The 23,824-nt window shown below is 35.4% G+C and overlaps 1 protein-coding gene across 4 annotated transcripts in view; it reads left to right on the forward strand.

The window, feature by feature from the left end:
- The window catches only part of DACH1 (dachshund family transcription factor 1), a 352,238-nt gene that overhangs the window by 307,620 nt on the left and 20,794 nt on the right, over positions 1-23,824 (forward strand). For 3 of the 4 annotated variants that reach the window (XM_084201185.1, XM_084201182.1, XM_084201183.1), the window contains 3 exons: positions 3,514-3,661; positions 7,876-8,019; positions 8,488-8,556. In XM_084201185.1, the coding sequence (XP_084057311.1) occupies positions 3,514-3,661; positions 7,876-8,019; positions 8,488-8,556 (361 nt within the window). Of the gene's footprint in view, positions 1-3,513; positions 3,662-7,875; positions 8,020-8,487; positions 8,557-12,485; positions 12,553-23,824 lie in introns of all 4 variants that reach the window. The other variant, XM_084201184.1, reaches the window with a different exon arrangement.

Here is a 23,824-nt window from a genome sequence, read left to right on the forward strand (position 1 = left end):
GAATGATCTATAAATCTCCAGATAATAAAATATCCATTTTTGACATTAAATTGAAATAAAAATTAAGAGAGACACTGAAAAGAATTGCCTGCTGTGCTTAAAGTCAGGCTCCAGATAGAGCCATACTGTATTAAAAATAAATCTGGAACCTGAGCATGTTCACTGCAATTATCATTATCCAGCCTCCATAACATCTGACCTTCCCTAAAGAGAAATATTTTCTTTTTGTTAATGTCCCATGTTGCACTGCATTTCCCATTGTCATTGGCAGCATATTGATTTAATATCAGGTTAGAGGATTAGCCATAGCAGATACAAGTTGGACATACTGCATTTTGTATAATCTTCTACAGCTGATCCACTGGGAGAATTAATAGAATTTCATGCATCTCTGAAATTGCTATTCCTGTTCCAGGGGGCACTGATGATTTTTTAGATGTACTTTTTTAGTTTTTCTCAGCCCCTTCTGCACTGAATAAAAGGAGATATTTAATGTTTTCAGTATTTTTGCATTAGTGCTGTCATTGGCAGCAACAGCACTTTTGATATGCATCAGTTTGGCTCTAGTGCAGATTTTTTTCACATTGGATGCCTACTGATGTGCACTGATTTAACTTCTAAAAATGAAACTTAATTTTGTGTAGCTTATAAGTAGTCCCTAGTGAATCTTGGCTCCAAAAAGCTAATATTTTTCAGACATAATCAGCAGCAATAGGTAATGTATTACCATTAGCTATGTTAGCAAGTATAAAAAAAAGGAAAGGCTGGGGGAGGAAGTGTGGTGCAGAAACTCAATAGAAAATGTAATATTCTTTTAGCAGCTTCATACTTTGCAGCAATTCTTAATATAAAATTACACACATCAGTGTTATACTCTAGTGTTATTTTCCATGTTTATTCATAATGATTGTTTCATATTTAAAGAACACCAAAATATTGTGTTTTCTCAGCCAAGGACAATAATAGTTTAATAGTAATTTATTTTAAACTGCTACTGATAATACAACCAATCAACACATTAAGTGATGCCAACATTGGCATCTTGCTAAATAATCTCTAGGCTTTGCACCGAGAGTACATCTTTCAAAGATAAGTCAACAAGAGCAATCAGAGCAGAAAATTAGAATTTGGTATCTTAGAATTAAAATACAGCTAAACTAAAGTTTTAATTGGGGTGATCTAAAAGGGCACTTGATGTAATGATCTCTTTCATTTGTTACTAATTGTTTGTTCCTGATGAAGAAGAAACATGTGCATGAATGTAGTTGATTTGAGTAAAGATGGCAGTTGCTTTAGCGGCTTGATTTTATTGTTAAACGAGATGGATTTTAAGAATTTGGGAAGACAGTGTTTGCAGCTTTAAACTTACTAGACAATACACTTTTCATCAACAAATACTTTTCATGTAATTTCTCTTGATCTGATTTATTTATGATTTGGATGAATCACATACTGCAGTAAGTGAGGAGTAGGAGGAGATTAAAACCCTCTAGAGTTTAAGCTTAAGCCAGAAACAGGTAATGATGAACAAGTCATACTTCAGTTTCTTACTCATTCAAATGCATCAAACATAGGAGAATATGGCCGTGGAAAAGGAACAGAATTCAAATTAAGTTCCAATAAATAGATTGTAAGCACTTCCCAAATATTTCAAATTGTATTTTGCTTTACACGTGTACTTAGAGCTTTATAGGTAAATTTCTTTGTTTTTCTCTAATAATCATTCAGCTTTGACATTCAACCCAAAAGACCTTTGTGATTTAGCTATTTCACAACAGCAAAAGAAAACTGCTAAAACTTTAAAAATAGTTGTGAGGACATTTGTTGTGTTACCATTGTTACCATATTTCCAAACATGGTTCAGTTCTTATTTAGTGTATACCATTTTGTTGACCATCTGGGCCTTGCGGTCAGAAGGTGTTGAGTTCTTCCAGCTTCTGTGGACTTCAATAGATTGAAGTGTAACAGAGCTGCAGAGCATTAAGCTCTGAACATGACAAGATTTGAGGCAATGGTTTAAGAAGAAGGATGAGGAGCACTGAAAATAACAAGCTCTGAAAACAGAACTAAAAGGGGAGTTTGAAGGACACAAATTTCACACCAATCATTGACACTAGGAAGACTAGTGGGATAAATGTGCAGACTCACAAAACACTCAAAAAATATTTTTTCTATTTCTCAAATATCGTTATACTTGGGGTTTTTTTTCCATTTTTCTTTAGGAGATATTAAAAAAAAAATTGAAAAAACATGCAACCCAGAATGTAATTTTTGAAGCGTGGCTGAGGGATGAGGAAGCTTGTTTGGGAGAGGGGAATCATGGTTTTATGCCTGTAGTGCTCAACCCAATTCTTCAGTGTGAAGCTTATATCTGTTAGCTGAATGTTTCCCTAGCAAAACCATTGGGGAGTAGTAGTCTGTCTCTTTAGTTGGCATTGTTTTGCTTTATATCAGTAATTAAATCTCTGTTGGGTCAAATTATCTCTAGGGTTAAGTTATCAGGAGTCTTGCCTAGGATGTAGGAGAGTTAGTTTCATATCCATGGAGGTTCATGTATGAATATCCACACTTAATTATCTACCTTATTATGATAGCTTCAGTAGGAGAGATTCGGGCGTAGACCCAAGAGCCTGATGGCCAGGCTTTTGGGAAAAGGAAAAGGATATTTGCATGTTCATTTATTTCAATTCAATTTCTCCTTATATTTTGATGCCCTGTCTCAGTGTCCTAACTATCTCGTTAATATTATTAATAATACACTGTTAGCTGTGCCATACTCATCCGATTTTCTTGCAAAAGAAGAAGGAATTTTGAAGTTGGAATTCTCAAAGGAAGCTTAAAATAATCTGAATTTTATTGCCTGATGCACTAACAAGAGAAAGAAAGGTAGAGTTTGTATCCACCATCTCAGGTCAAGAAATCAAGAGATGATTGTGTTTTGTTTTTCCGCTGTGAGATAATAATCCTACAAATCAAGGGACAGACTTGTTAAAACAGAGATGTCTTCCTGCTTTGTGACTGTCCTTTCCTTACTATCCCAATATACCTATAGTCCGTGGAACCTTAATGATGTATGTAAATATTTGAAATTAATAGTAATTAACAAGGATGAGGAGCAAGAAGGCAAGACTTTAAAAGAGCCTCTCTCCTTTAGCTAATTTTCATTGGCTTGAATTGGACTAGAATTGTGTGTATGATGTGACTGTGAGATTGCCAGTTTTTCTTAAGAGGAGTAAACCTATTCCTGTATATTTTTTCACGAGTTATATGCACAGTCAGAGGTGAGTTCGCATTTTCTAAGAAAAGCTGACTCCCATCTTTTTACAGATTTTTGTCCACCTGTTAAAAAGTTAATTCCAGTTAAAAATTGCTGTTGATAATAGGTAACTTTGATCCTGTGACAATTTTTTTTTTTATTTCTAAAATATCACATCACTATCAAGGAAAAATAACAGTAGTTATTATGTCAGCTGTTCTAACATTCTCCAAATATCCAATTTTATCTCTGAACAGGGTCTACTAAAGGTTGCTATAGACAATGCCAGAGCTCAAGAGAAGCAGGTCCAGCTGGAGAAAACAGAGCTGAAGATGGAGCTCTTCAGGGAACGAGAACTGAGGGAAACACTTGAAAAACAGTTGGCTGTGGAGCAAAAGAACCGAGGTACCTTGATTAAGCAGACATAAACACTGTTATTTATTTCCTTAGGAAACAATTTTCTATCAAACCCCTGTGTTTTATCAACCTTTTACCTCCCTTAAATCATGTTAGGTCTCAGCTGACTGCAATGAAAGGTGTTTTATAACCTGCCTAATTTTGTATAGGGTCTTCATGAGACTAGGAGCAAGGATGCTCCCTTTTCTCAACATTTTTCTTGAATATTGTTACATCAGTAATACAAAAGCAATTATAAATACCCTATGTGCTGTAACAGACCTTTGTAGGTCGTGATCATTAGGAAAAGGGATACCTACTTAATACAATTAGTTTCAAATTTAGGAATCTACAAGTTTTTAGGAACTCTGTTCTGTTCTTATAGTGCATATTTAGGCCCACTGTATGTAATAAATATAATGATAATATATGAGCTCTTTATAATGCATAGTAGGTAAAATACATGTTTGTAGAAGTAACAGTGAAGGTTTTTCTTGATGAAGCAGATGCATTAGTAGCATTTGTAGCATTAACATCAGCCCACTGTAAAGCCTGTACGTGTTAGAGGTTTTAAATAATTACATTGATGTTGAAGGTGAGGCAGTTTGGAGTGATTTGCAGTAACTATTTGTATTATGAGCATGTTTCTATCTTTTTTTATGCGTTCATCTCTCTGTCTCTGTATGTCTCACCCTTTAATAGTGCCTGATTACTTTGCAAGACCTCTGGAACTCCCTTGCTGTTTAACTCAGACCATGGCAAGTCAGATGTGTATTTTTGCAGGGCTAGAGTTAGAAGTCTCTTCTTGTCCAGTTTAATTTTCTGGTAACCACCTAAACAGAGAATCCCAAGAACAATTGGATTCACAGCCAATGTTATTATGCCTTAAACTAACATGCTTGCAGTAAGAACACAATGTAATCCTGTTTCATGCCTTGACCCATTAAAGGAGAGGACTATCACATCATTAATTACCCTATTTTTAACTTATGAAAATATATTTTGAAAGACAATTGCTGCTAACAATTCTCACACCAGTGCAGTGAGTCATCCCTTTGTCCAAAACTGGTCCATTCTGCTCAATACAATTGTATTACTTACACTTCTAAATTAATTTGGTAAAAGAGTAAAGTAATTTGGTTAGTCTTCACAACTTTCTCACAACTGCTCAAATATATGTTCCTTTTTAGAATTGTACAATCACATGCAAAACAGAAAAGGTTTGAGGAGGAACCCATCTGATCTTTAGTTTTGCCATCTACAAATTAAGCATCTCATTTTAATGAATAGGAGTTCTCTTTCTGGACAATAAAAAAAGAAACTTTTATAGCCTGTTCTCAGATAGGTAGGTGGGGTCAAATGCACTGTGAAGACTTCTTTCTCTTCCCTTTAACTCTGGAGGTCACATGGTTGACAAGGCAGTGCTGGACAACGTGGTTTGAAAAGACAAAATTAAGCAAAATGAATTTCACTCAAAATTGTATGTCAGAACAAAACATGGGATAGTCCCTTATTGTGTCCAGGTTACTGAAATAATTGGCAATATTATTTTCAGCATGATGCATTACCTGCTTTTCTATATGCATCCCTCTAATGACCATCTTGCACTGGGAAAACAGTCAGACCAAAGAGGAATGGATATGAACAGTTAATGGTGCTAGGCAGCAAACCAAATATAATGAGGATGACTATCTCTGCTAGTGGATACTTCTGTATAAAAGAAAGAAAAGTATGGATTATTCTTTCAAATAAAAAGATTGAAGTGAAAGACAAAAAATAAGTCCAGGTTGTACTTATTGTGAAAATTTGTTCTTCAATTAAAGGAAGAAAAATGCATAGGGGCCTTTACCTACTATTAGTTTTTCAAATAGCAAGCATCATGTCTTAAAGAAAGTTTCACATGTCTTAATGGAGGCATGAGCATGAAGGGAGTAATGTACCAGCTTCCCTGCTAAGTGAAGAGATACCACATGAAAATACTGAAAAACACTTAAAAGCTGCAGCATAGAAACACAAGCCACTGTGTCACATGCAGGTCAAACCCTTCATGTGAAGGGTGTCTTCAGCATTAGGCAATATCTATCTGTCTTTTGCTCATCATGTTAATACAAGCCAAATATAATTCTGTTTAGTGGCTACAGATGAGTATTTTTACCTTTTTATATGGACTGTTGGATTCACAGCTGCTACTGTATGTTCTGCAGAGCTGCTTATTTACTGTACTGTTTCCTTCCTTCTTTTTAAATTTTCCAATTAGTGATTCCTATGGCTGTAGGATGTGTCTCATCAACTGGTGAAAGTAGGATAATATCTCTTCTGTGAGCAGCTACACAGTAAGGGTTTGCTAATTCTGGCTCTGACTGCTGTAGTCACATCTACAATGTGTCAGCCATGATGACATTTTAATTCAGAAAGCAACATATGTTTTCTTCTCATTTATTGCAATCACTTTCAAAGTACTTATAATGAAAACATTAAAACCATGCAATGATTCAAAATGTATTTAGTTTAGCCTTTGTATAGATGCTAGATATTCTTTGATAGTATGAGCTAATTAGCCTGTAAAGTAGTTGGTGTTGTACAAAATGAGAAAGAACCAAAATTCCAAAGTCTTGGATGTAAATTATGCAGTTATTCTGACTACAGGATATGTGCTTATGTTAATTTTGTGCCTGAACAGTTCTGTATAGCAGCACAAAATATACAAGATCATCTAAAAGGTGGTTCTTTGGTTCTTCTTAGCATATGAATTAAAGAGTAATAACAATGACTGTTCCCTTTAAAAATTTCATTATTTGCATTTTGTGAATGATACTACCATCACAGTCTACTGTCCCTGGGGAGTATGAACTGGTGGAAGTATTTTTTTGTATTTTTCAGCATTCATTCCTAGGCATATACCAGAGATTACTTTGCAGGGAGATACGGGGCTAGATAGATCTTGACATGCAAACCTAACAGTTCCTAGTGTCTGGGTTTGGTAAGGATAATTCTTCTGGTGCATATAAAGAATTCTTTAGTGATAATTTTTTAGTTAGTGTCAAAATAAAAGAATCTCTTGGAAAGGATTATCCAGGAAGATCTTAGGACAAAAAAGCTTTTTACATGCACATCCATGAAAACCCTAAATGTGCTATATAAGAACAATTAGGGTGTGGTGGGGGAAAATCAGAGGTCCACTTTGTTTTTAATGGGTTAGACTTTACCCTTTTCCATCAGGAGCATAACTTGCAATATGTTCCTTTATTTAAGGATCCTGCAAATCTTACCTTTGTGGTTATAAGTCAGTGGTAACATAGAAAAGAAAATTGTGATGAAGTCCCATACTGGACTTTGCTATCCTTTTCCTAAAGAGTTTAAGCTGAAGAAATTAAAGGAAAACATTTTTTCTACATAAGGACTTCCTACATTTTATTTCAAAATACTCATTTCTTTACTAACATTTCCCCTCACATTTGACAAAGCATATTAATATTTACTTGACTGGAGGCTCCAGCACCATAAAGGATTTGCTGTGAGTTCTTCGAGGTTAGATGGCTGATGGGACAGGCACCAACAGAAAGCAAGAAAGAGAAAAGGGAAAGAATCAATGGAAATGGGGAAAATAAATAAATATGGGGAAGAGACCAGGCACCAAGAGGTCATATAGCTTGCAGGGAGCAGAGCTTGGAGGGGAGTTAGAAGTCTCAGGGCCTTTCCCAAGAAATGAGGACCAGAGCAGGGTGGGGGCTGCCCAAGACCCAGGCAGATGGATCCCCCTTTTATGCAAGAGAAGCTGCAGGGAGGCAAGAACTCCATCACTGTGTGTCTATTAACTGTGCAACGGGAAATAGAAATGGTGAAATTAATTCTGAAAACCCCCTCACCTCCAGAGACAGGGATTTATCTACATCAGATGATTCAAAAAGTACATTCCATTGCTGGTTTTTGAGGTCTTCTGATTTGAAAATTCACAGATTCTCGTCTGTTTATTAAAAAAAAGAAGAAAAAAGGTCATTGCTTGATACCACATACAGTTTTCAATACTGTCATATATAACAGTAGCATTTAGAATATTCCAGGGTGATTCCAACAAATTTCAATTAATTTAACTGGTTATTGTGTAATTAATTTGTTTATATGAGCATCTCAGTTATAGTGTTTCTCAGGACCCTTAATAGGTCATTGTGCAGCCAAGTTTCAGATCCAAACTGAAGTGCACTGATGTTATTTTCCTTTCACAGCAATAATTCAGAAAAGGCTAAAGAAGGAAAAGAAGGCAAAGAGGAAATTGCAGGAAGCACTTGAATTTGAGACTAAACGGCGAGAGCAGGCTGAGCAAACACTGAAACAGGCAGCTTCAACAGATAGTCTCAGGGTCCTAAATGGTAAGAAGCCAGTTTTTGCCTCCATGTCATTAACTTCCAATTTAAGTGCCAAAAGAATCTTGTTATATAAAAAATTTATAACATGTGGGAAAGGAAAAAAAAAGGAAAATCTCTTTTCTTTCCTACATTCAAATGATACCTGTATCTTTATTTCTTTGTTACTTTATATAGTATGTGCAAATAGACTCACTGGAGAGAATGTTCAAACTAGGACAATTTTATGTTATTAGCTTGAGAAGTCAATTTTTTTCTTCCTTTTTTTCTCCCCCCCTTTATGCTTGAAAAATCTATTGCTCATTAATCTTCCAAGTCTAACAAAAAATTGTCCTGGCCTCCAGTCATTGTTCAACATTAAAAAAACTGACAAAGGTTGATTGTATTGTAATTCAGCATTGGAGTAACAGGTTGTAAAAAGGGCTATAAGAATCAAATGAAATATGTGTCAGTCTTACCTTTCTATCTTTCTAGACTCTCTGACCCCAGAGATAGAAGCTGACCGCAGCGGGGGCAGAACAGATGCTGAAAGGACAATACAAGGTAGGAATTTGCAAAAGGCTATAAATCTAGATCTTGCTATATGAGTTTTTCCTCAGCTTTAGACTGCTATTCAAGCATGTAGCCTACCATCTGGGCCACATCAAAACAAGTTCAAACAAGGTCAAGTTCATCTTGCTTGTTTATAAGAGAGAATACATTCTGTGCTGATAGATTTTCTTTAAATTAATAGGTCATTTTTGTTTATACAGAGCAATTAAAGAAGAATAATTAATTTGAAGCAGTATTTTTTTGAATCTCAGACATACTGAATGCAGTTTTGGTGAATATGTGTAGTTTGATTTGAGTTAATAATGTTTTTAAAGGTATATTTGAAACATCTTGAGCCTTTTAACTGTACAAATGGCTAAGCCTAATGGGTAACATTCAAGGCATGATGAGAATTTCATAGCTAATAGTCAGTGGCAGTTACTGAAAGGTGTGTTTCAATAAGCTACTCTGAGCATTAACAATAAATAAGCTGTTTATTCCCATCTTGGAATTTTCATTTACCACATCCCATTATTTACATTTTAATAAAACAAATCTGCTGAGCAAATTATACATGAAATACTAAAGAGAGCCATATTACTTCCCCTGTGAATCTAAATGTATATATACATTACAAACATCAAGATATTAGTAAAGAGCAAATTTTGAAGATAGTATTTATGTTATAATATCTGTTCTTATCAACAGGCTGAATCTACCTACATGAATACTAAGCAATAAAAATAGCAATTGTTTTCAATGGTAAATGAAGGTGCATTTTTCAGAGGCAAGCCTAAAAGGATTAGCTCCAGTAATCACACTCAATTGCCTTTATTTTGCATTTTGAAGTCAATCATCCCAACAGTATCATTTGACATCTTCTGTGTGTTATTTAATCACATTTCCTAACTTCCAAGGAGTTGTTACTGGTGTGCCACAAGGAGGCTGTAACAACAAAATAAAAAAGTCAAGAAGCTTTTAACGGATTGAACATATAAACAAATACCAAAGATGCAATAAGTTCTTATGAAAGACAAACACACATATATAAACAAAGACATTTAAAGCAAGTTATGTCTGCAGAGTCAATAACACAGAAGTTGGAATATGCCAGATTAACTGTTGCCTGGGAAGTGAGTACATGTTATGAGGTTTGTTACCCCAGAATCCTGCCTTTCTTCCCAAAAAAGCATGTGCATTATTCAAGGCACCATTTGATATAATTAATTTAGTAAGAATTCAGCCATTATTTCATTTTATTGTAATCCAGACATTCTGTAACTTCTTTTGATGCTAAAACGGATTTCTAATTTCTTGGGAGGCTATGCTGCTGCACTGGTCGCTGCAGTACTTGTACTCATTGCAAATATTAATTGCTCCATCTTCAGAACATTCTTGCAAGGAAGTGAAATTTGGAGTATTCCAATTTGATAGCTGGGAAACAGAGTCAAATACAGATTAAGATGACATATTGCTTAACTGTCAAATATCAAGGACCTAATTTTTCAGAATAATTTGCATTTTTGGCAGAAGCATGCAGGTGTAATCAAATCACTGTTCCTGTTGAATTCGGTCTTGCTCATAGGCTGAAATATAAACTTGGATATTTATCATATGAGCAACACAAATTTGAGAGCATGTATTCTAAAGGATTTATCCCAAACTATATAGGAAAAACACTTCAGCTTTTGAACAGACTATGCATTCTTTCCCAGCTGTCCTCTGCTCATTTCATATATTTCCATTTTTGCAATAAGTGAAATCAAGGATTTACAGGAGACATTCCCAGTAATGACTTTTCCTTGATTCATCTGTCCCAGGTGATACACATTAAAAACAAAATTAAAATCCACAGATGATTACTTAGTTCAAGACTGGACCATGATATTTTCTGATTGTGATATTGAATCATATTGCAAAGGCAACCTTAATTCTGACATTTCCTGTATCTACTTTGTATTCTCAACATATAACTAAAGCAGAGGGTGTTTAAGAAAAAGGAAAGAAGAGGCAAGAAATACAGTTTTCATGTCTTTCAGTTTAATGTTTTCAGCTCAATCATCATACAGCAGTTCAGAACTTTCAGATCTAGTGCAATATGTAACCCTACAACACAAATGTAACTGTAGGAACATATTGTCAATGTAAATCAGTCATTATAGGGTGACAGGCTTCAGAAATAGTTTAAGAAACAGTTAATAGCAGGCAGGTCAGGCCAAATGTCAGGACTCTTTGTGTTCATTTCCAATATTGGAAGAAGAATTTCCTTTCACCATAAACTCCCTTTTCTGTGTCCCCCTTGCTATGTATCCCTGTGTATCTGTCCCAGTTCCTTCTTCTTTCTTCCTCCTCCCTCCAATCCTACCTTTTGTTAATTGCTAATGTAACATTTTTCCTTGTCTATGTTGCATTACTCTTCTTTTTCCTCCAACTTCACATTCTTCCATCATTCTCTTCTGAACTTAGTTTCATGCCACCCTGATTATTCCCTTAATTATGAGCTCTTTCTCTCTCTGTGACCCCCTGGCTCTGCCTGACCCTTCCTGTTGCCTCCTCCCCTTACCCAGTCGTTTCAAGAGCTGCATTAACATTCCCTGTTACCAGCCTTCCCTGTTGCAAACCCATCTCCATCTGTAGTGTCTGCTTCCCCTGTCTCCCTGGTCAGGCTCACATTCCCTACTGGTTTCAGTGCATTTCTGTTTCTTTTCGTGTACCTGCCTGGATATCAGGGAGGGAAGCACTGAGAGCATTCTGTTCCAATTTCAGTATTTAGCATGACAATTGTAGGCAGGAGTGAGGAGAAAGAATTGCATCGAAAGAACCATTTCATTCCTGAAGCACTGGAATAAAGCATGCTCAGTACAGGGGGGCCCCTTTATCTGCAAAACTCTACAAAAGCTTTCCAGTGGTTGAAACGTTTTCCAGTACTTTCTTAGATTTTGTTTGGGGCAACAAAGACCATAGTGTTACAATTATACAAAATTTCAATTGTGTCCTTACATTTTATTTATAAATGATATTGTGTATAGTTTGGTATGCCCTATAAAAGAAATATAATATACAAATATTTATTATATTCTATTATTCTATATACAGTATATTCCATAATTAAACATATAATACCACTTCTTGCATCTTTCAGGTTCTGGGGAAAAAAATCTTACTAGGGAAATACTTTCTTATTCCTCTCAGAAATATATTAGTGTCTCAGTATCTAAGCATGCCTGGGGTAATAATCTTTTTATCCACAATCATTTTTCAATTTACTGTGTTGAGCATGCTATGTAGTTTTATAACTAAGCAAATAAAGGTAGGAAAGCTTCAGTGCTCTGTAGGGAAGTGATATAATTGAAATACAAAGTGTAATTTCAGCATTTAAGAAAAAATTATGCAAGAAAATCATAATTAAAACTAAAGATTTTGTTTACTATTTATTATAAATACTTGTCAACTTGAAGTTATATCTAATGTTGCTATTTTTAAGTATCACTTTGAAGAGTAAGGAATAGAACTAATTTAAGCGTAGAAGATAATTGCATTTGTCAATAAGGGGGTATGTTCGTTCTATTTTTTCGTCTTGTAGCACTCATTTAGATTCACTTTTAGTGCATGTAAAGTCTTTTGTAAAATGGGAGCAATAATAAAAAGGAATTTGAATACAAGTCTATAAAAAGAAGCAGTGCAGGGTATTTTAGGGTTGTGTTTGAGTTTTTTAAATACTGAGTAGATAACAGTTTGCTGCAATATGCGTAAAATGTTTACAAATAGTCATAATAAATAATTTAACTTTGGGTCTCGGATGTACTTATGTATTTTTTTGAGCGATAGAAAGAGATACTAAGCTATTAGGAACTGGTGAAGACACTGGTTTTAAATGTTTTCTTTGCTTCTGTTTTAAATAATAATAAAGCAGATTATCCTCTTCTCCATACATATTGTAGGTTCACTAGATGCCTATGCCTAGCTCCCAATCCGGTTTCCCAAGACCCCCTCATCCCACACAAAAAGGTACCATACAAAGATAATGTTTGACTTTTATATACTGTTTTGTTAACAGACCTCTTACTAAGCGCTAGAACAATGACATTTACTGCCGCCTTTGCTTTCTTATTTCTGTTGAATTTTCTTCTCCATCTGGTTACTTACCATGTATTTGCCTGCCTCCATTATGTTTTCTTTTCCTCTGTATATCCCACATTCCCAATTTTCTGTCTCCCAGTAGTTTCCCTCCCAAGTCCTGTAACTTCATTTTCATTCTATTTAAACACCAATCGCACACATTATCTAAAATCCTCTAGAAGTATTCTAGTTCTGCACCATCTTCACCATTGATTATTCTTTCCTTGTCACATTCCTGTAATGTGTTCCTTTTGCCAAATTGCTCACAAATGATTTTGTGCTGTTGTCCCAAAGCTATCGTTGGTAAGAAGAGGAAGATTAATCAAATTTTCCTTCTATCATGCTGCTATTTTTTGTCTTTTCCATTTATTTCAAATTTACTAGCAATTGCCTCAGCTTGTACCTTTTCTGCTTTCTTCCAAATAATTTCCAACTTCTGCATGCTGTCATTCCAGCTGCTCCTGAAATCAGCTCTATCATTTCCTCCTGTCTTCTTACCCTGCTCAGCTCCCTGAATTCTCAGTTCTATCTATTTTTTACCTCAAATGTTTGTTTTTGTTGCAAGAGGCCCTTTGCATTTTCTGTGTTCTCAAAGTTCTTCCATCCTGCTCACTCTCAGGCAGTTTTTTCCTCAGCTATGCATTCTCCTCTAGCAGAAAATTTATCCTCCTTGTCCGTTGGTCAAATTTTCACACCTCAGTTCCTTACTCTGCTGCGAGTAGTATTTTTTTCTTCTAGCACATTATCAGCCTTTCTTCAAATGTGTCTGTTACCTACTCTCTCTGTCCCTTAGCAAAATGAACTTACCCTTTCTAAGCCCTTTCCCACCGACATCTTCCCTTTCTTTAGTTCTCCACCTCTTCTCCAGGCTCATATTAACAGTTCAGTTAAGTGTAATGCTAAGTGGTTTCAGTTTATACCTTCCTGGTGTAAGAAAAAGACCCACTCAGCTACCATGTTCACAAAACCTTCCAGGGCCATCTGTCTTTTACCCCTCCTAGAAAGAACAAGGCAGGAAATAGAGATGTTGAGCAGATGCAGGAATAGAGAAAGAAAATAACAGCAACACAGCACACTGGTCATGTATGAGGTTCCTTTGCAGGCTACTGAACAAGAACAAGAAAGAAATTATGATTTAAATTTGCTCATTGCAAGTGTGCATTTTGCTGCCCAAATATTAGGGGAAAGCTGCCCTGCAGTTGCCCTCCACATTAATAAAAATTGCTTATATACAGCTTTAGTCTTTTGCCCTGAAACCTAACCTAAATTGTTTCTGCATTGGTTTGAAACTCGCTTAATCTATTTTTCAACAAGCAAAATCCACATAATAATCTCAGCAACTGATAGTCTTTGATTCTTGCTTGTTATATTTGTGTTTGAAAGATGGGTATCTGAAGGACTTCCACAATGAAAAGGAACTTTGGGTGGTTCTGTGAAGCTACTGCACACAGTTCTATTTCTGGTATATAAATCTTGGACAAAAGTGTGTGGAAATATGTGATGATATTTTTTATGAGATCAAAAACTTTATTGGAAAAGGCCATTATCAAGGCTGTGAAGTCAAGCATTCAAAAATTAGGAAATGGTAGAATTAAGGTTGTCTTTTGCACCTTTGTTCAACTGTCTTTGTGTTTGTGTCATGATACAATCTTTAATTATGTGATTAGATACTGCATTTTTCACAGTATCTTGTCTCATTCAGTGCAGGGGACAAAAATATAGGTGAATAAAGGGATATCTATCCAATATTTTCTTCATCTTCAGTGGTCAGTGTGTCTTGTAATGCTTTTTATAATACTTGGTTTATGTATAATATTTCCATAATTAGACATCATGCTGTACAGAATAGTTGTAAATTATTATATACATTTCTTCCATATATTAAATCTTAATTATGGAATTTCCTAACAGCTGTGGGCTTTGCTTCACTAATGTCCTAGGTAACCATCTCCTAGGGTTGTTTTCTTAACAAGTAAACTACAAAGTCAGAAGTATCACTGTGAGGCAACATCTGAAAACCATATGGAATTGAATTTTAAAATTCACAATGATAAAGCTAACCAAGCAACTGATAAACTGTAAAACCATAATATAAGCAGTGTGGCCTAAGGAATGACCATTTTGCTATGGCAGTTTTACAAATACTTGCTGAGATAAAAGACAATTTTGTGATATATTTCATGCGCTTGGGCACAGAATCTTCCTTTCATTTTTCTTGCAACCTGTATCACCTATAACAGTGCCTCCATCAAGCTTTCATTTTCTTGGCTCTTCCTCATTTCTGGGTTTTCTATCAACGTTAATAGCAACTTCCAAATTTTCTAATTTCTTTCTTGATCCTTTTTTCCCCACACCTTTCAAGGCAAGTTTCTTTTTATATCCAGTCATACTTCCAGCCCCCAAAGTTTTGACTTATTCTGCCTAATATTCTTGCTAATCAAGATGCAGATGTCTTGGTACTGACTCATAACATTCTATCTGTATGCCACATGTCCAGTTACTCACCACAACTTTTTTCCTTCTAAGAAACCTCATATGACTTTAACTTTCTTGCCTTATCTCTGTTCTGTCTCCCCTCTTTCCTTGTATTCTCAACCACTGGGTTCTGCTCTTGTCTATTAATGTAAATAATTCAGTCCCCCAACTTCAGTCTCAGTTATTGTCAGCCAATCATTTTTAGTGCTTTATTTCTCAGTGTCTTCCAGTGCCCTGATTTCTGTGTTCCTATGTATGTACTTAGCCAGTCTCAGTCACTCCCCCAGTCACATTTTCTGTTCTTATTTCCAATTTCGATCACATCAGACTTGTCCTAATTTCTGTAAATCTTGAGTATTTTTATGAGTTCATGTTTGTAGACTTAGAGAAGATTACTGTTGGCTGCTGATCGTAGAGAGGATACATTTGCCAGTGCATGGCTACTCTCAAATTAACTAATGATTTTTTAAAAATAGTTTACAATGTCCTCAAATGACAGAACATGTATTTCTTTTCCAGAGACATCACTATTCTTTGCAGTACATTTAACTAAGATGTCTTCTCTTTAGTCTTTTCTTCATTTATTTTCTGCATGATATTTACTGTGATGACCAGTCCCAAGTACATTTCCTTTATCTTTAGAGTCCTTTCAAGAATTGCATCATTCCCTTAGAGCTTCTGTCTCCTATCTCTGCATTTCTGTCTGTTTCCCTCCACTTCCCTCTTTATCAAAAGCAATTCCATTTGCATCCATAGCTGCCTAAGGATGAGGTCATCCATCTGTATAATGCCATGTAAAACAATGGCCATATGTTCTCTAAAGTATTAATTGATTAAACCTAAGGAAAGCACCTAATTCTTTGTACATTTTGCCAATATTTTTCTTGCCTTTTTTTTCCTTATTAAAACTCTTGGAACTGCTATATGTCTCTCTATGTGTATCAACTTGTAAATTTTGCATTTTTATTCAATTGACACTTGCTCATCAGTTATTCTGGTTTTATCACCACTTAGTAAGTACTATGGATTTGTTGTTACTCATTTATTATTGCATGGCACTTCTAGCAGAAAGGTGTTTGGGTTTAGTATAGAGCCAGAATTCTCAAATGAATGCATTTGCAGAATGGAAATACAGTTTCATTTGTGTGTGTGACATTCCTTCTTCTCTGTCGACCCATTTCAACACTGTTTCAGCTTCCCCTCTGTTGTTGCTTTCTTATTTTCCTTCCACCTCTGTTTCACCTCCTCCCCTGCCAAGTACTACTTCTGAATATCCCAAATATTTCTTAATATGTCACTTCCTTGACCTGCAAGGCAATGTGTGTCTATGATCTGGAGCCATGTGGCTGCTGGCTGACTAGGAGGCGCATGCATTCTGAGGGATCATTGACAAGCCAGGAGATATGCATTTTCTGCTGGACATCTTGTTGCTGCCTCTTGGCAGCTGGGCAAATCAAACAGTACATGATGCTTCTCAGCAGCTGAAGGGCCAAACAAATGGTTTTTCAAACTGCAAGAGACCCACAGCCCACCTGTTGTACAGGCCTGCTATAAAGGTTGAACATTTCAGCAGGGAAAAGAAGTCAGGAGCTGGAAACAAAGCTGTCAGAAGCCTGGAAGGCAGAGGGATTTTTTTTTCTGGATATGTTGAATAACTGCCCAAGGAAACATCTGCTACTTAGCTAGGCTGTTTATGGAAACAAACAGCTGACTATTCTAGACCCACAGAAATATAGAAAGGTTCTGTGAAGCAGCAATGACAAAACAGTGAACTGACTTGATTGGAGATGAACATTTCTGTGATTTTTAGGCCACTTAGCCTGTTATTCCATTAGGCCCAATTTAAAAAAAAACCAGACCAAACAAAAAAAAAAAAAACCCCACCAAAAAAACACCTAAACTAAACCCAAAAAAAACAAACAAGCAAAGAACCTAATAATTTCCATTAATTTGCCAATAAAAATTCTTTTTTTCAGCTTAGGAGTCAAGAAGCACTTTGAAGGTGTGCCAATGTGAAATAACGTGTCTTGTGAAAATGTGACTTTCAGCAATCTGACAGATAGATTTTGCATTTTTCTTTTTTACCTGTCTGACTTTCAGGTTGCTTCATTAAATTTTCCATTTTTAAGATTACTAAAGATCAGTAAGACAACTGGTTTCAGTCTTTACAATTTTTGGTTAACTGCAGGCATTAAACAAGACTGTCTCTGTAATGTGACTGTTCTCCTTTGGGTTATTTTAGCACCTCTCTAGGTAAAAGTACTGATTTGAGGTAACAGAAACATGTGGGAAAGACAACAGAATGGAGCAAAGCCATTGCAGTGACCCACTGGGGAGTGATATCTGCTGTTTTGTTATTGATTCTTCTCTGCATGCCAGAGTTTGTCAAACAAATTGATGCATTGGTGAAAACGTATGCACATGCACTGTTCAATTATAGAAGCTAAAGGATAGTGTGTTTTCTACATTGCTCTTTTCTTTTGTCTTTCTTATGCTCAAAAGAAAATTTATTTTCAGACCTAGTGATGGTCTTAATGGTGAGACACTGTTAAAATATTGGTGTCTAACCTGCAGTGACATTTAGTGGAGCTGCCTCACTAACTCCCTTTGGATAGTCCACCTGATTCTATTTTATTTTTGTTCAGTCTTCATAAAATATTTGCTGGTTCAACACTGTTCTTATTTGCAGTAACACATAATGCTTCATTTTCCTTTTGATTAGTGCCTTAAACTTCAGCTGCTTTTTGACTTCACTGTGTAACACCTTGTATTAATGTCAGGGTCATGCACTTATTATTCATGTGAACAGCTCTATTCACTTCAATGAAATTATATACATAATAATAAATAACAACATTAATCTGTGTGCACCACCTTGAATTTCATTACTGTTGCAGAAGATACATCTCTGAAAATAGGTTCTCTTAATTTTTATATATTTTAGAAAGAGCTTGGCTCTCTCTCTGCACACTAATTTCAACATTTTATTTTATTTCCCCTAAGCCTTACTAGCTTTACCAGCTCACAAGTTTTAAAGACACTTGCTTTACTGATTTTTTTTTTGGCTTGAAAGACTATCCAATATAGTTTAGTTTTTAAACCTAGATTCTATAGTAGACATTTAAAACATCTCTCGCTAGTTTATCTCTCTTTTACTGTTGATACTGGAATACTTGATGAGGAAACAGACGTTAAAGATTTATTTTGTTTCATATTTCATTGACCATGGATAAATACTGAAATTATCTTACAATGCATGGAAACCAAACAGCAATAACTAAGTTCCCTATCCACCTGCCCAGGAGTCAGCACTTTGGCAGGTTTTCAACCCAAGCTAATCAATTAAAGACAACATTGATTAACTTAAACAGAAGGTGATATTGATTGCAGGCAGTAACCTATAAATAGACAATTGTTCCATACTGTTCATAGGTCATTGTTAGCTACACCTTTAAACTTCAAGGTACATAATCCTATTAGCTATTACCTAAAAAGCAAAGGAAAGTCACAGAGTGAATATACAGTTATATATATGTTGCAAAGTACTCTTATTCAACTTTCTCATTCAACATATACTCTTACATAAAATTTTTCACATTTTATTTGAAATTGCTATCTCTTGCAATTTATGTCTTATTTTATAGCTGCATATATATGGAGCTGATGGAAATCTGATATGTTCCTGACTTTTCTACTGAGATGAATGGTTAATCAATCAGATCTTCTTCCAACATGGTGCTTTAGTTTACTTTTAAAGAAACTGTATGTAAAATTAATGACTAAGCATGAACAGAGTCAAGTGGGAAAATTAGGACAATATGAATATTAAAAAGACCCCACATTGTGCTCCAGAGGCTTTATATAGAATTGTTTTGACTTTCATTTTCATTCATTCTACATGTTCTTCTTATTCAAAGAGGGAAGGATAGGATGGATGAATTCTTACCTAATAGATTTCTGGGGTCACCCCTGTTGTAGGAAGGGTGTGCACTGCAAGGCACCGCCCTAGGTATTTTGTTTCCCAGAAGTACTCTGTTCCCTTCATCTTCTCCCTCAGAAGGTGACTGAAACCTGATCAGACAGGTAGAATATATATTTCTAGCATAGTCTCATCAGCTAAAAAATAAATAACATTTTCCCTTTTAGAGAAAGAACGAAAAGGCTTGATTTTTTTATAAACCAGGATGAAAATTGATTAAAACAACATTGTTTCAGTCAAACAGTATTTCTATAGCCTAACATGAAACAGGTATAAATAAAGTGGATTTTTAATTCTTTCACAGCTGAACTATAGTGCTGAATGTTCTGAGGCTTGTTGAGGAGCTAGACCTGCTGGCTGTAAGCTGCTTATCAGTATTTGCTTATACAGTGTTTAGAGAGTTGTCTCTTTTTCTCTTTTTTACATTTTTTTCCCTCCACCACATTTACTACATCGTAGACAAGTGCTGGAAAGTAACATCACATCATGTCATGTTAAGATATGTCATAAAGAGGATTGTTTCTTGGCATTAGCTTTTTAAGCTCTATAAAGATTTTAAATTTCCTGATGTTTGTGTATTATACCCACATAAAGGAATTTCATCTTTCAGTATTAGTGTTGCATTCTTCTATTAAATACTTAAGACCTCACCATCAACAGATGTCAAAATATTTAATGATTTGGGATTTTTCTAATAGATGCACTTCCCCTGTGACTTCTGTGAAGAATGAGGGAGACAATTCTTACACCAAAATAACAGTAATATTTTTCAGTTCTTCTGGAAGTACTGTGCTTTGGAGATTAGTAATGTAGACTAGTAATGTAGACTAGTAGCCAGGAAGTTACTTTATCCATTTAGCACACATAGGAGGAAATCTATTAGACCAGGAAATCCTTCCTGAAAGTTGGTACAGCTTGAGTAGTTAAAAAGAAACATCCAATCCAGATTAGATTTCAAATCTTGAATTTCAAGTTCTATGAGACATAAACCATTAAATATGAACGGTCACCATCCTATTCAGTGGCCTTTTTGACTATCAACCACCATCTGTATCAAAGAAGAAAAAATTTCTAAGCAAGCCATGTGAGCTAATATACCAAGGCAGGTCATAATGCATTTTCTATCTTATCCCCACATATCTGAAACTCTGAAATGAGGTTTTCAGAGAGAAGTTAAGACATTCTTATCTTAACATTAATTCTCGCACTATTTTAAAAGTTATTTGCGTGTCCACAAGTAGATGACTTGCGCTATTTGAGGTGCTGCAGTGCATCTGTGAGATCTGCATCATGCTTTCAGAAGATCCAGGCCTTTCTGAAGCAGCTGGAAGCAGCCTTACAGGATGTGGAAGTCTGACTCAAATCATAGCAGATGTTGAACTAAACCCCTTTTGCTCGTTTAGAATGCCTTTGAACATACGACATTCTACACTTGGGTTATATTAAGTGGAAATTCATAGTTTATTGTATATATTGAATAAAAATATATTTATCACTGTGTTAATTCTAAAGGGAAGGCCTATGCGACTCCTATAATTTTTACACACAAACATTCATGAGATAATTTCTCTACATCTTGCTCCCCTGATATTTGTGGACTAGCTTGTATTTAACATAGCATTTGACTGAGATAGGAATAAGACAAGTAGGGAGAAAAAGTTGTGGATATTTTTTAAATTATTTCTAAAAAATCCCAAACTGACTGACTTTCAAAAGGATCTGATAATATTTACCATGTGTGACTCAAAATCAGCTCTTTGGCCAAATAGATAAATGGTCCTGGATATGGCAGCCCTGAACTTTGCTAATGTGTATTAGCATATTCTCATACTTTCTCTGTTCTTTGGAACATCTATCTTTGACTTCTATCTGTACATTCTATATTAAAATCTTTTCATAGCTACCTACTTTTTCTTTTTGATTTGAAACAAGCAATTCATTTTAGCCATGAAGCTTGCAAGAGTAATCACATTTTAAAAATAGGTGAAGAAGCTAAGTTGGTCTTTAGCAGACCTTTGACAGAAAGTATTTATTAAGAATGTATCATTCTTTTCAACTGCTAGTGTAAATAAGTATATTGAAATAAAACAAAATTAGGCATCAAGCTGAAGGAAAGCTTGTTTGTGCATAATAGTTCTGAGAAACTGTTTAAGGACAGATTATGCATGGGAAAACACTAATTTTTTAAATCTAAAAACTTACCTAGTCCAAAATTAGTTTGTTAAATTTTGGTTATTTATTTTCAGAGGAAACTTAATCTATTGTAATGTTTCTGCATGAATTTAAGTTTTAGTAAATAGATACTTACTTTTTATTTGTGCTACTAATTCCAATTTGCAGCCTTGCAGCTGTCTCAGATAAATTGTTTTGAGCTACGCCAGGAGTAACTGGAAATCTACTAGAAATTTTTTCATTGTAATATCTGAACAACTTTGCAGTCTTTAATGGATTTAGTCTTCACATCAGGAAATAATCCTGTGATGCAGAACAAAGCAATTATCTTTATATATAGAGGGGCTAGGGAGCTTGATCATGGATGTATCAGAAATCTGTGGTATAACAGAGACTGAGCCTAAATCTTGCAAGAGCTCAAGATTTTATTCTGCCCTTCATGTTTTGCCCTCCCTTTTATATATTCTGTCATGCTTTCTCATTGTACAGACATATGGAAAACTAGATGGAATTTACCAACTTGAATATCAGTGACAGGATTTATGTCCCAAAACTCCTTGCTAGCAGAATACATGGAGCACATCATCTGTGCCTGCTCTGCACTTGTTCAGACTGATGGCTAACCTCTGTGAATATCAGGGTAATGACAAAGTGCACCTGGTCTAAGTGTTTTCAAGTCTTTTCTTTGTTAGACAAAGCTTTGAAAATACAATAACATATTCTGCCTACCATTATTTGATTATTATTTGATTTTGTATGAGTGCTAGTCATATACCAAGTTGACCTTGTGTATTCATCTTTTGTAAAAATGAGCTGACATAAATTCTAGATTCTGGTACTTCTACATAAATATAACCAGTTTGGTTAAAGCACCTTGCATAAAGACATTTCAAGGGTTTGAAGCTACAGTAGTGGAGAATGGATTATTTAATTAGTGTAGGATCTACCAGCTTCCTAACCCAAAGTTGCACTGAACTTTTTTTCTTCATCTTTCTTGTGTACACACAAGCTCAAGATCTGCTATACTTTTACTCACAGAAGTAAAAATAAACCATTATGAGCTTTTTGTGTTTCAGGAGCTGAAAGCCTGTGTGCATTACTACACTGTGCTTTTAATGTTTCAGTCAAAACCACAAAGAAGATGTAACATTTAATTAAATCTGAGCCATCAAATGCAAATCTGTCCACAAATGTGTTATGGCAGCAGCAGTGTTTTATGTGAAAAAAGCATTTTAATGCATTTCTTTTAAGAAGTAAACTGATCTCTTGCCAGCAGTGGGGCAAACGTATTCATTAAATCTCTTGTTGTGATCATCCCTACCTATGTCCCCTACAATAGTATTGAGATTACTGTCCCATTCATGACCAGGTATGCTAAAGTTATTGAAGGAATGTAACCAAATGATGTCACTTTCCTTAAAAATTTACACAAATACTGAGGAGAGATGGTGACTATGAGATGTTAGTGACTGTGCTGGTAAGTGTTTTTGATTTATATGGGAAGTTATATATGTCCATGAACCTGTATTCTCATCATATTATGGATTCAGGCATCATTCTTGATCTCAGGTCTTTCTGTCAGACTCTTCTGCAAATCCTGGCTTCAGACCTAAAGGGCTGTAGTGAGTTCATCCTGTAAGCATTGCATGAGGGTATTCTTAATTTTGGACAGCACTGTGAGGATGCTTATTTGGAAGTATCACTCCAATTTGAAGCATTTTGATAAGGAGTAATGCACAAGGTGAAGGGTAAGGCAAAACCTTTCAAGTGCTGTGTTTCTACTTGTTAAAAGGGAAGAGCCAGTAAAGGAATTAGAAGAGAGTGACAATTCAAAGAAGCAAACTAGGAAAATATTTTTGCCATACAAATTTGTTTATACAACCAAGACGCAAACTTTAGTAGGTGAGATATGAGGAGAAACATCATGTGAATTTATAGGTAGAAAGAGGGATAGGAGAATGAGGGGCAGAGACTTTCTTGAGAATAAATTTAGACACTGTGCTGTAATGAGGAGTCAGAAGTTACAAACAAACAGGATACCTTGATTTTGAACTTTACTGACAGACAAGATTAAAAGAGTAGTTCATAGTGACTAAGAGTAGTAGTAGCAAGGGAAGATGAGGAGGAATCTGAAGGGCTGAATGATTAACAGCTCTGTTTTCTCAAACTAAGATTGTCAGAGCTGCGACACATGCACACAGAGGATCAGAAAAGCAGACTGAGGCTTTATGTCAGACAGAAGGGAACAGACCTGGAGTACAAAGGGCTGTGTCAATTGTCAACATGGATATGGTGACTGAAATTCAGTTTATGGATTAGACTACTCAGATACAAAGTGTGGAGAGACAGACAATGTGAGGAAGATCGTAGCCCTCAGAAATTAAAACAGAAGGTTGAGGAAGAAGTAAAAAATGTAAAACTGAGAAAGAAGTTATCAATGTGGAGGGAGAATCAGAAGATCCCAACAAAGGGTGAACAGATTTTTAGGAAGCGCTAGTCTAGAATGTACCAGATATGATATGAGGTGTTAGTTCC

The sequence above is a fragment of the Fringilla coelebs genome (assembly GCF_963513975.1).
Source record: "Fringilla coelebs genome assembly, chromosome: 2".
Taxonomy (NCBI): Eukaryota; Metazoa; Chordata; class Aves; order Passeriformes; family Fringillidae; genus Fringilla; species Fringilla coelebs.